The sequence below is a fragment of the Epinephelus lanceolatus genome, chromosome 5, assembly GCF_041903045.1.
Source record: "Epinephelus lanceolatus isolate andai-2023 chromosome 5, ASM4190304v1, whole genome shotgun sequence".
NCBI classification, from domain to species: Eukaryota; Metazoa; Chordata; class Actinopteri; order Perciformes; family Serranidae; genus Epinephelus; species Epinephelus lanceolatus.
Genome location: NC_135738.1, coordinates 36551041 through 36565042, shown reverse-complemented (window position 1 = coordinate 36565042; position 14002 = coordinate 36551041). Strand labels below are relative to the sequence as shown.

General features: G+C 43.1%; 2 protein-coding genes across 2 annotated transcripts in view; one reads left to right on the top strand and one right to left on the bottom strand.

The window, feature by feature from the left end:
* Window positions 1–5154: 5154 nt before the first annotated feature.
* Window positions 5155–7393, bottom strand: LOC144458287 (uncharacterized). The gene is made up of 2 exons (XM_078168179.1): window positions 7101–7393; window positions 5155–7002 (listed from the first exon to the last, which is right to left on the bottom strand). The coding sequence occupies exons 1-2, from the start codon at window positions 7270–7272 to the stop codon at window positions 5537–5539; spliced, it is 1638 nt and encodes a 545-aa protein (XP_078024305.1). The 5' UTR covers window positions 7273–7393; the 3' UTR covers window positions 5155–5536.
* Window positions 7394–12021: 4628 nt separating this feature from the next.
* The window catches only part of LOC117262088 (uncharacterized), a 94483-nt gene continuing 92502 nt past the window's right edge, over window positions 12022–14002 (top strand). Inside the window, exons 1-2 of the mRNA XM_033634764.2 lie at window positions 12022–12260; window positions 13217–13304. Of these exons, the coding sequence (XP_033490655.1) occupies window positions 12118–12260; window positions 13217–13304 (231 nt within the window). The 5' untranslated portion in view covers window positions 12022–12117. The remainder of the gene's footprint in view (window positions 12261–13216; window positions 13305–14002) is intronic.

Below are 14002 nucleotides of genomic sequence, written 5' to 3'. Positions count from 1 at the left end.
TCCAGCCGCCCGCCTCCGCCTTGATTAAACGCTGAAAATAAAATAAAAGAGGGAAACAGGTTTTTCCTATTTTATCTTATTTTGTTAAATTTCTCCCTCTCCTTTCGCTGGAAGCGTCGGACCTCCCACCTCCCGCTCCCGTCTCAAACACGGAGGTCTCCCTCTATGCTGAGCACCCATGGCGCACGCCCGGCCTGTTAAATAGCCTGTAACCGTAACAGCTGTGTGACACAAACTCAGTGCTTTGGTCATTAAATAATGTCGGGCTCGGTTCGGGTTCGGACAGAAATATGCAGCCCATGCCGCACTCTAACACACACACACAAACACACGAAAAACCGGACATTATCATCAGTTTATAAAAAAAAAACCCGGACGCCCCAGACGCCCCGGACGGGACGTGAAAAGTGGACATGTCCGGGCAAAAGAGGACGTTTGGTCAGCCTAACCCAGTATGTTAACATTATTGCAGTTTGTCTTATTCTTAATGGTTGCTCTCCTATCTCCACTTGCATGGCAGCCACTGGGGAGGTTCTAAAGGCTCCACTGCAGACCCTTAAAGGAGCAATAAGCGAAATTCATCATTTCTAGATTGAAGGAATTAAAAAATTGCTATGTGAAGAACTAGAGGTGTAATTTCATCTGGAGTAGGCCCTATAGCATGACCTCACACACCCTCTCTCTGTGTTGATCTCCAGCCCATTGTTTACAAGCCGGTCCGGCTGCACGTTCATGTACGTTCATGTGAATGTATGAATATGTGAGGTGTATGCTGCTTTTCTATCTTTTTTTTCTTTTTCTTTCTTTCTGTCAGCGACATACACTCCTAAAACAGGACGGGTTGTTTTTATCGACTGAGTTGATTATTAAGCCATAGTGATGCGCGGATAAGCCATAGTGATAGTACGCGAATCAGCATGTACGCATCAACCATCCAACCATTACAACATGATTGAGCTAGCAAAGCAGTTTTGTGTTGCTGTGTGGTATTTATTCCGTTTTGGGAAATCACAATGTCTAGAAAGCATCAGTGACTGCAGCTGACAGGGACAGCTAACAGCAGCAGCAAAGCTAACATCAGGACGTCATCTGTTAAAAGCCTCCCGTTGTCGGATATGACATGAAACTACTCCATTTAGCTCAATCATGTTGTAACTAAGACATCCGCTGGAAAAACGGCTAACAGCTAACGGTTAGCCCAGCTAATCTACAATAACCATGTTATTAATTACACACACAGAAATAGTAATGTTTGTTCAATCATTGTGTTTATAGACTTTACAAACATCAGATTAGTCTAAACGGTGATATAGTGACGTGAAAAATGTGAGATATATATTTATATAGCTAAACTCAACAAGGTAAACAACAAGGCGATTCCCATTTACACAGTGGTCAAGAGTGCTGGACTGGAAGTGTCGCACAAAAAAATGGAAGCTGGCTGAGTTCTGTTTTGCCTCTGTGTTTCCGTGAAAAATAAGGTGGATAAAAGGCTACAGCCAGTGAGCAATGGCAGCGCATATTTTCGAAATGAAATGGCAGAGAGCGGAATGAAACCGGGGCTAACCGGTGCTTTCTCCTCAGGCTCCACTTCACTCAGCTGCCCCACAGATCCGCTGCCTCTCCCACTTTAACCTCAATAACAATCCGGAGCTAGCTGGGAGCGGCTGGCGAGGCATTAGCCGCAGCATGACTGGAGGGAAGCACAGCCAGTTAGCCTCCGCTAGCTTCCCAACTAGGTAGAGGGAGGAGTGGCTCATGACACACTTTGTTTTGGTCTACAGGCAGTGCACAACAGCAAACCTAGCGGTGAAACGATTTCGCTTTTTGCCCCTTTAATGCCTGTGCCTGCTCCACCTCCATTCTATTCAGATGGCTGTCTGCTGCTGACATATATGCTATACATCCATAGTCAAATACTGATCTCATTAATGCTTGATACTTTTAATAGTGCTGTTCTGGTAGCTCCCCAGTCCCTTCCCGACAGACATCTTAAGAGGTTATTAACCTTCTTACATTTCTCTGTGACTTTGCTCATATGCTGTTTCAAGATCAGCTTTTTATCAAATATCACCCCGAGGAATTTAACTACCTTGGACTGCTCGAGTGTTTGACCATATCATTTTACAGTCACGTCTTTATGTCGTCTGGAAAAGCATATCTTGTGTCTTTGCAGCAGACATCGTAAAGCCCCAGTCGTTCGCCCACTGCTCCACTGCCATAATTGCTGCCTGCATTTTTTTTTCTGGATAAATGTTAAATTTCGTCCTCTTATCCATGAGGCCCTGTCATCTGCATATAAGGACCTTCCTACATTTCTTTCAGCTTTTTGAAAGATGTCATTAATCATTATATTGAATAGTACTGGAATGCAAACGCTGCCTTGCGGGGTTCCATTTTCAACTTTATATAACTTTGAGTACTCTGTACCCACCCTGACCTCTATTATCCTGTCTAATAACAAGTCCATCACCCAGTTATAGAGCCTACCACCCACACCTAATTTACTTAACTTGATCAGCAGTCCCTCCTTCCACAACATGCCGTATGCTTTTTCAACATCAAAAAAGACAGTTACCACCATCTCCCCATTTGTTTGAGCTTTTTTGATTTCTGATTCCAGGCATAACATAACCTCCTTGGTGGAGGTAATAATTATTGTTAGCGTATCTCTTTGTGTCCACATTTTGACTGTTACTGATTCATGTTCTTCTCCAACACCTATCTCACTAAACCTTGTTCCCACTTGCGCAAATGTTGCTACCCCACCACCTTTACCGTTCACACTATCATTTCTAATCGCTGTCTAACCCTGCAGTACCAGATCCCACTGTGGGAGTGATGACCATGAAGAGCCACCACTCCATGATAGCGCTTGTGAAGTTGATGCTTCCCCACTGAACATTTCCTCAACTTCTTCCCATCCTGAATCCTTGATTCCCAGGTACTTTTCCGCTGACTTAAATTATTTTGATCTTTAACTGTTTTCCTTTCCGTTTGTGCAGAACAGTTTATTACCTCAACCATAAACAAGATAAAATCATTTTTTCCCACAATCAGAGTGTCTTCCTTGACCTTGTTACATCCCTCACATGATCTTGGTTTCTTATTCTCTGCCACGGTCTGGTTATTGCTTGTTCTGCCTGATTGTAAAGTTACTTTCTTGACTGCTTCAGCATTCCTTCCGATGTTTTGATCTGCTGTACTTCTACAGCTCTCTTACTTGCTTCACACCCCCTGTAAGCAGAGCTGTGTTTCCCCCCACAGTTCCTGCAATTAAGCTTAGCCCCATCTGCACATTTCCCATACTCATGCTCCCCAGCACACCTTCCACATCTTGTTTGCCTTTACAGACTGCTGCTACATGCCCATATTTTTGACACTTAAAGGGAAATTTCGGTTTATTTCAACCTGTCTCCTATCATCCTAAATTTGTTTTAAGTGACTAGTGACATAGAAATTATAGTTAGCATGTTAGCCGTTAGCCTAGATACAGCCGAGGCGCACCTATTAGCGTCAGAACTGTAAAAACGTAAGTGAAAGGGCATACTCTTCAAGTGCAAAGTTAGTCCACTAAACAAGCTTTCTTCCACAAAGACTGCCTCATATCGTTAGGATAAATGTCAGAGAACATATAGAAAACGACATGTAAACGTGTTGTCTTACCTTAACCGTGTGCTGCCGTGTTTGTTTACCATTTAGCTCTGCTTTCCAAAGCGCGGCTGAAATATTGCGAAATACCACCAATCTCCAGAGCTACGAAGCCTTGCAGCAGCCATTCCTCCTCTCTCGTCCTCTACCTGTTGCGCCTCTCTTTCTCTCCTCCTCCGTTCTTCAATTTCACGAAGCTCTTCGTCAGTGTATTCTGGCTCAAATAAATAAGGGCGGCCATCAAACTCTGCAAAATCAAATTCCTCCTCCACAAAGTCGAAGTCTGGCAAAAAGTCAGCCATTATTCTATAAATCTTTCATAAAATAAATGAATGAACCTTTCAGGCTACTGTCCGGTTCTGCCTTCCAGCTGTTGCTGCTTGTTCTCGCGAGATTTCAGGCACGGTATGGGATCGCTGCTTGTTCTCGCCATATTTCAGCTGCGCTTTGGAAAGCAGACATAATGGTAAACAAACATGGCAGCACACGGTTACAGTAAGACAACACACTTACATGTAGTTTTCTATATGTTCTCTGACATTTATTCTAACGATATGTGGCAGTCTTTGTGGAAAAAGAGCTTTTTTAGTGGACTAACTTTGCATTTGAAGGTTGCCCTTTCACTTACGTGTTAACAGGTCTGATGCTACTAGGTGTGCCACGGCTGTATCTAGGCTAACAGCTAACATGCTAACTATTATTTCTATGTCACTAGTCACTTGAAACAAATTTAGGATGATAGGAGACAGGTTGAAATAAACTGACATTTCCCTTTAAGGCACCTCAAACGCAGGGGAATGTAAGGTCTGACCTCGTAGCACATATAGTCAGCATATTCTTTGGATGGAAGTGTTTCCTGGTCAAACACAATCATAACTGCCAAGCTATCACATTTCTCGCCATTATGCGTTGTCTTTAGGCGTCTCACCTCGGCAACCCTTGCTCCTATTGTCCTTCACTTGGTCTACCAACTTGTTTGTGGGTATTCCTGAAATTATGTTGCTCATTCTCAGTTTCCTCTGAGTGAGAAGTTTCATTATATTGTCTGTTTTTTGTGTTTTCACCTGCTACTACCTTTCTCCACAGCTTTCCAGTTTTCATTTCTCCCGCTACCTGCTACCATTCCTCCTAACTCACTTTCTGATCCATCATTTCCTCCTGCCATGTCCAGTCCATTCACAGCCCGCTCGTGCCAATCCTCCGCCCACTTCCAGTGACTCTCGTTACACTATTAAGTTCCGACAGTTAAATACATGAGGTTTTCACGTGTTTCGCTTCAAATGGTTGGCAATTATCATTTCTAATATCAGTGTCCGGGCTGTAACAAGTAGTCTCAGTATCATTGGTGGCTCATAAAAAGGCAGCAATAACTACACAGATGTCTTTTATTTTGGTATTTGGTTTATTTTGGGAAACTTTTTAAGGCCTTATGAAAACGTTAATTTATTTTAAAAGGACCTGTAGACACCCTGACAAAAGATCACAACAACAGGACAAATCTTCTGGGATCAGTTTATTACTGTGCATAATTGGCACACAGGAAGGGAGAGACAAACTGAGGGAGAAAATGACAAAACACACTTGATGGTAAACAAACACTGTCACACATTGACGCATATGAATTTGCCATTATGTTACATTATATGGAGGGTTATCCACTGAAGATGATTCTAATAATTTCATTATACACAAACAAGTTCTGTGACTTATAATGATTTTGACTAATTCCATGACTTTTCCAGGTTTTCCATGACTCTTGCAAGTATAAAATTCATTCAAACTTTAAAGCAGTCTCCTCCTTTTGTTCTTTATCTCACTAGTTTAACTTTTCCAGACCTGCAATTTCAATCAAAATTTAGGATTTGGACTTCACTCCCCACTTTTCTTAGCATGCTTTATGGAACAGGCCTCTGAAAGCTCTGCCACGTTTTGCATGTAAACAGTCTCTCTCCTGTATATGTGTGACTTCAGCTGGAACCTCTGTGCTCAAGTGATGCACCTTTACACCTGTGTGTGTTCTCATGTGGACTGTCAAGTTACTGCTAGATCTGAAGTGTCTCCCACATGTTTTGCAAGTATACGGCTTCTCATCTGAATGAGTCCTCATGTGGACTAACAAATAACAATTACGTCTGAAAGCTCTCCCACATACTTTACAAGTATATGGTTTCTCACCTGTGTGGATTGTCATGTGATTTTCCAATCCTGACTTCTTACTGAATCTTTTCCCGCAGGTCTTGCAAAGGTATGGCTTCTCACCTGTGTGGGTTCTTATATGAGCGCTCAATGCTGATGTGTCACTGAATCTTTTCACACATGTTTTGCAAGAAAACGGCTTCTCACCTGTGTGGATTCTACAATGCCTTTCCAATCCTGACTTATCACTGAATCTTTTCCCGCAGGTCTTGCAAAGGTATGGCTTCTCACCTGTGTGGGTTCTACAATGCCTTTCCAATCCTGACTTATCACTGAATCTTTTCCCGCAGGTCTTGCAAAGGTATGGCTGCTCACCTGTGTGGGTTCTACAATGCTTTTCCAATCCTGACTTCTGACTGAATCTTTTCCCACATGTTTTGCAAGAAAACGGCTTCTCACCTGTGTGGATTCTACAATGCCTTGTCAATGCTGACTTCTTACTGAATCTTTTCCCACAGGTCTTGCAAAGGAATGGCTTCTCACCTGTGTGGATTCTTATATGAGCGGTCAATCCTGATCTGTAACTGAATCTTTTCCCACATGTTTTGCAAAAAAACGGCTTCTCACCTGTGTGGCTGTTCAGGTGTCTCTGCAATTTTGACTTGCGCTCAAAAACTTTCCCACTTATGTCACATTTTAAAGGCTTTTTACCTGTATTTAAGTTTATCACAGCAGAGGTGTGTGGACTCTTACTGTTAATTTCACTTTCATGACGTCTTTTCTCTGCTTGAAGCTCTGTGTTTCTAGTTGATCCTGAGTCTCCATGCTGGTATTCTTCCTCATCTTGGCTCTCAGCTACACGAGAGTTGTGAGAGAGCAGCTGGTGGTCACTGCTTGGTATCACATAGCTTATAACTGGTATGATGACGACAGACTCTTTCTCTGCTGCACTTTGAGTGTCATCATGAATGAAGTCCAGAGTCTGATCTTCACTGTGCTCACTTTCCTCATCAGCAGGAGTCAACATAAAGCCATCAGTCTCCTGCTTCACTACAAGCTGCTCTCCCTCCTGACTGCTGCACACTTCCTCCTCTTCCTCTTTAATCTGTGGAGGCTCTGGCTCCTCTTGGTCCACACTGGACTTCCTCTCCTCAGTACAGAGCTGCTGCTCCGTGACAACCTCCTCCTCCTTACACACATGTTGCTGTGGGAGCTCTGGAGGGACGCACAACAACACCAACAGCATACTAATGTGATGCTACAGCAAATATACAGACACGACAGTAAATATGTCCTAATTAAACTTTACACACCTGTCCTGTGTAACTTTATTTCAGGCTTCAAAACGATATCCAACAGTGTGCGCTGCCGATCGATCTCTTCCTCGTGCTCGACGATGGTTCTTTTAAAAGCTCCCAATATTTCTTCAGCAGCAGCAGTTAGTCGCTCCTTGACAAACTCTCTCAAAGACTCAACTGAACACATTGTTGTCTAATGTAGGCTACAGTAAATGTGGCTCGACGTTTAAGGCATAGATTAACCTCCCGAAGTTAACTCAGTCATTTGCGAAACGCGACTGCCGCCTTTTCTTGTTTACTGCTACTTCCGCTTCTTCCGCTTCTTCTTCTTCTTCTTCTGATTTGATTGGCGGTTGGCAACCAGCTTATCAGGCGCATTACCGCCACCTACCAGTCTGGAGTGTGGAACAGGAGCGTGGCAGTCAAAACAAAACAAACAAACAAAAAGGTAAAGAGAAATACAAAGTATTATATCCTCTCCATTAATCCAGTGTCCCTTAGGTAGCCTATTTCATTAGATGCTTTGATGTTTTGCCCTCTGCTTCTGCCCCAATGAGGTTTCCTATGCTGAGTTTAAGTTTAGCAGTTTTTCCAGTGTTGCTGCCAGTTTCTTCCTCTCCTCCAAATATCCCCTGCACTCAAGCAATACATGTTTCACAGTTTTCCGAAATTCCACAAAAAGCACAAACAGATGAATATATTGCTCTGAGTCTGGATAAAAGAGATGAAGTGAACTGAAGTGTGTGACAGTTATTGGACCTACAACCAAAGCTGTTCAGTCTGCACTCACAGCTTGTACCTGACATGTTAGTATTTTCTGAATAGATGGCAATCTGCTTCGCTCGTTCATGTGGTATTTTCTTATGAAGGGAAGAGATGAGGGTGGTTTTTCATGCAGTAACTGTGCGCGTCCTGCTCATAAATAAGAAGAGTGACGTTAACTGAATAGAAACAATTAGTGTACCGAGAAAAAACAGATTTTGCTGTAATTATCTTCTACAGAGGCCCTTTTATTTATTGTGCATAATTCACTAAAAGTGTCAACGTTTTATTGTGCGTAATTGCGCGCGCAGGTCTGTGCGCTCTGGCTCCATCTCAGTGTTAACACAGCTTATCTTTGAGGCAGTGACTTCCTCTTAGAGACACACAGTTCCCACAGTGTCAGGTCATCTCTTCTCTCATGACACAACTGTGTCTGATTATTCTGACTTCTATAGTCTGACTTTTATTGTGCTTATAAGAAACAAGATGTGTTGTCAGAGGCAAAACCTGGAATGTGAGCATGGTTATTATTATGTAGAACATTTTCTTGGATAGTCTGCACACAGATAGTTCAAAGAGTATTTGTAACAACAACAGCTTATTTGTTGAGATTCAACAACTTGTTCTGTTTCACAAAGTGGAGAATGTGACTTTATTTATATTTATATTTATATTTCTTCTTTAGGTGGCAGTGTGAGCCCCCCCCGATGACCCAGTCCTGCCTGTCGGGGTGGAGGACATGGACGGGATTGAAGAGGCTGGGCCTCAGGTAGGGTTGGGAGAACGTCGGTCCCTACCACCTCACCCTGGGGTGGAGGGTCCTGCTCTCCCTTTTCCTGCCTTCTACCCTGCTCCATATCCTGTGCCGCACCCTGTCGCTTACGCTTATCCCTATGCTCCTTACGCTTTCCCTCCTGCATTTCCTGCTGTGTTCCCCCCGCTTTCCTCCCTCCTGCTTTCCCTCCCGTGTTCCCCCCTGCTTTTCCTGCTGCATTTCCTCCTGCTTTCCCTTATGCTTTCCCAGCTGCTTATCCTCCTGCTGATCTGCATCATTTCGATGATCCTTTCACTGATTTTCCTGCTGCTCCTGCTACTCCTGAACCTGCTCTTCCACCTCCCCCTCAAGGTGTTTGTCATACTGCTCCTGCAGCATGATGAGCACCTGTTGCTTACCCTGGTGCTAACCTCTTGGAAGATGGTGTGCCTCTGATTGCAGGGTAGATGGCCACAAAGAGGACCAGGGAAGACAGTGATGGGGAGGAGACTGCTGCGAAGAGGGAGAGGGGGGCTGAAGGGTGACTGGGATTGAGTCTACCATGGACGGGCTGAATATCCTGCATGAAACATCATGGCAGGACCAGTGATTCCCATGGCAGCCTTTTGTAAATATCTCCTCATTTTTGCACGGTGGATCGATGGATGTTTCTTCTATCCTGAGGGTCGGCCTTTGCGTCTGGCAAGGCTGTCGACCCACCATGCATGTAGCCTTTGCATCTGGCGGGGCTTTTAGGACCCCAGGTAGCGTCTTGCACTGGGATGTTTAGGGAGTATCTCCTCATTCATTGCACGGTAGATTGATCAACCTTTCTTTCATCCTGAGGGTCGGCCTTTGCGTCTGGCAAGGCCAGCAATGAACCAGGTAGCCCTTGCGTCTGGCAGGGCTGTTGAAACCCCGTGCACGTAGCCTTTGCATCTGGCGGGGCGACGAACTGTCACCTTGGTCTGTGTTCAAATGAACACCAGCACCAGATCTCTCTGTCATACACACATACACGCACGCACACACATGCATGCATGCGCACACACACACACACACACACACACACACAGAGTTTTCTCCAGGTCACCACTGAAGACGACGGCACTGACAGAAGAACAAAGCTGCAAAATTTAAAGAGAAAACAAGACACCACTCTCAGACCATCAGATGACTGAACATTGGCCTCCAGAGACTAAAATGCCTTCACATGGCCAAAGGTATAATAACTATTTTAAACATATTATATTCATAATATTCAATAATTCAAAGAGTATTTGTCTCACTAACAGTTTTTTTTTGTCATACTAAAGGTTTATCTCACTCCACCACCTGAGCTGCTGCTGTTCACCATGGACGAAAAAAAAATAAGTATGAGCCTCTGACTTACTAAAACAGTGACCTAGGCTAGAGTATGATGTGATATAAAGACAGAAAGTTATGTGTACTATTGTGTAAACTAGCTACAAACTCTATACCTCGCCTGTTTCTTTAGATAATATCACTTATTTAGTAACCGAAAGATTATTAATCTGTTTTACTAACCATTATTCATGTTCCCTGTCTTACTACACCACCTGAGCTGCTGCTGTTTGCTGTGGACTAAAGATGAGTCTGAGCTTTTGACTTATAAAGATAATGTATGTTATTGTGTATTGTGTGTACGCTAACTTCTTGTTCTTGATCCTCTTGTGTGCAGGAGCTCCTGAGAGTGGAAGTGAGCCAAACCACAGAGAGCCGCCATCCCAGCCGTCCACTGAGCGCACTCTGTCACACTAATGTCTGAACTGCACTGGTTTGCTGTTGCATTCAATAAAACACTCAGACATATAAAGTGACACTATGTACAGTGACATTTATTTTATCTTCAGTGATGTTGAGTTCATGTGAAGCTTTTTAAATAATGAATCAGCTACAGGTGTCATAACAGGTATAAAACAGCTTTGCCACCTGGAGTCTCTTTAAACAAGCAGCTACACTGAGTCATCTGGTTCACTATGTCATTTTAAAGCAAAGCTACATATCCAGAAGTTCTGAGAAACGGTCAAAGAAGATGAACTCATCAGACAGGTTGTAAACCCTGCGGAAAGGGGAGAGGAAGTGTTCTGAGGCCTTCAGCCACTGCAAAAGATCAATCACACACATGCACACACACCTCCTTTATATCAACAGGCAAGCAGCAACGTCCAGGGCTGAAAAATGACGCCAACACGAAAGTGCCAGTTTCTAGAATGGTCACTTGAGACTGGCTCAAGGAGCGAGTCAGTCTCCTCTTTACAGCAGAAATAAACATGTTTACTGCCTGGTACAAAAACTGTTTTTGGTCTCTATAGCTAATTTCTCTGTTCATGACAATTGTTTACATTTTATTAGCTTTTTCAGTTTTCAGTTTCTGAACTGTCGTCATGTCTGTACCTATATAATCCCCCACATCAGTACACATGTGGTCCTTCAGGTTCAGTGACATTTTTACATTTCCATATGTCAATCTGCAGAAATAAAACCTAATTTATGATAAAGGATTTATAAGTTTTGGACAAAAAAGATGATCTGTACAGAGACCACAGTAATTACTTGCATCAGAGTAGGTCATATCTTCAGCTTCTTTTCTATTAAAATATATTTACCACAGTGATGGTGTTTTAAGGACTTGTACTGTTTTGTCGACATCTCGCTTTGATCCACCACATTCAGTGGTTTAACCCGTTTAATCAAGGCTATGAAGATCTCTACTATAAATAGTGCCAACAGGTATCAACAGGTCAGTCTCCTCTGTGTATAAAAATATGAGAGGCAACATGAATGTCTCTGTTGGTCTCTCTTCTCCAGGTCAGTATATGCTTGTGTTTCTCTTATGATAATTAAATCCACAGTGTTTGGAGACATCTTCAGGAGGGACACTGCACTCTCTACATAAAGGGGAAGACTATCACTATAAATAAATGATAAATGTGAAACCAATATTCCATACAGAGGGATCTGTGTTTATATAAAATGTGCTTGTTATTCCATATGGGTGACACAGTGGGTACATCTCTGACTCATCCCGCCCATTTTCAGTTGATGATGACGTAATAAAAGGGGCCGGTCAGATGTGACCGTTGAGTCTGACAGCAGCAACTCCCCAACAACAATGGACTGCCTAAAAACACGCCCAGGGGCTGGTGTTTAATGTCCTGCGTCACACAGAGAGTTGTATGCCCGGTGCTCAGACGACCACATACTGGAAAATATGTAGGCTACATAGTGCTAAAATATATTGACATGAGGTGCACTGAGTTGGTTCTATCCTGGTTCTATCCGACAAAATTCTACCCACTGTTCCCATACTGTATACATGAACGCGCACTCAGAACGTGCACTGCTACGTCATGCAAACCACGCCCTCTCGGGGTCCAACCCCGCCCCCACCAACAGCCGGGTATTGTCGGCTGTGATTTTTGAAACGGACTAAACTGGACTGTGTTGAAGCTACTGTCCTCAGTAACCTCCTGAGGAAACTCGTAGATAACCATGAGGAGGAGAAATAGTAGTAACGCCAGCAGGAGAAGCTCCACTATTAGAAGACGCAGTGAGAATTTGCGTTTTGATGAATTCGGCTTTGCTTTGACTAAACGAAAGGACCAAAAACTTCATCACCGATGTCATGACTACAGGTGCGGGGGACAGGGAGGTGGCGTTCACGGTAGCTCCTGAAAACTAGTTAAACTAAGCTAGTAAACTGTTAGCTGTTAGTTTGCTGTTATCCGAAAAGCACCTTCAGTATTTAAAGTTGTTGAGGACGGTTGAATTATCGCTTGTATTCACATTTTATTCATGTAGCGTTACACTCAATTTTTTCATTCAGTTGACGTTAAACGTCAGTCATTGGTTGGTGTCATTGGTAACGTTAAGGTTAGTGTTGTGCACGCGCTTTTAGCTGTTAGGAAAAACTACACATCAAACTGTAACAGTGGACTTATGTGTCGTTAAAAGTGTGTTTCAGATATTATCCTGTTAAATTTGAGTTCAACATGATATCTAGCTATATGTGACAGCTACGTGGGACCAAGGACAATAATAACGTTATACTGCTTACACTATTGTTCTACTTTTTATTCAACATTAAGTTCAACCAATTTTTGGCTGGTAAATAAAATGGCCATTACAATTAATTACTCAAAAGGAGGCTGTAATGGTGCTGTCAGCAAGGGCACTGGGACAGAATTAAGCTCATTAGAGCTAATGTAAGTGTTTCCACTCCTTCATATTTTGATATTTCTGGGGATATAAGTAACTTTACTTCCAGCACCTCTAACTGTAGGTTGTATGTGCTGTTAACCCTGAAGCTGTGGAGCAAATTCCCCCACACCACACTGGGAAGATTTCAGCTATAGGCAGAAGTAAAACTCTCTCCATGCACATTTAAAAGAAATCAATACTGAAACAAGTCAGGACAGACACATCAACTCAGACTGGAAATGTAATCATCGACAGTCATCCTGCTTTGAATCATCAGAGGATGAACACTCAGTGTCCAGTTTGTTCTTACAGAAAAGGACGATGTATGCCTGATTCCCAAAACTGCTGAATCTGTCCAAGCTCACCATGTTGTTGTTGTTGTCTCTGTCAGCTACCCCCAGCTGAGCTCAGTGAGGGTGAAAGAGCTGTGTGAGCTGCTCAGCTACTGGAATGGAGCCAGCTTCATCTGCAGGAGCCAGGTGAGATATGTGACATATAAAGCGGCTGACTGTTAAAACAAAAGGAGGGAGAATACAAAAAAGGGCGGAGGTCAAACATGAAACAATTTATTGAATAATGTCATTGACAAAACTGATTAATGAGATGTAAATAATCAGTAACATCAGTGGTATATGTGAGTGCCAGGTTGAGAAGATTTAGAATATGAAGATGCTGCATGCTAAAAGAAAAGACAAAAGAGCTGAGAGAGCTACAGGACAGTGAGGCAGAGTGAAGTGGCCATCTTTGTAGACTTAACAGCTCACTAACAACCTGCACTGCAAGCCCACTACCTGTGAGGGGAGGAGAAACACTTAGCAGGCCGACACACTTGTATAAACTACATAAAAAGTTAAAATGTTCATCATCTGCTCTGATTTGCAGTTATCATTGCAGTAATCGTTTCAACAGACAACTTGTTTTCTTCACACATGCGTTTGCCTCCCTTTCTTGCGGGGTGCCCCAAGGTTCAGTGCTTGGGCCTATCCTCTTTACGCTATACATGCTCCCTCTCAGAGATGTCATCAGCAATTTTGAAGGTATCTCATACCATATGTATGCAGATGACCTCCAGTTATATTTTTCTTTTAACCCTGATAGGACCGATGGAATTGACTCACTGTACGATTGTATGAATGTAATTAAGGACTGGATGGCTACTAACTCCCTTCAGTTGAAT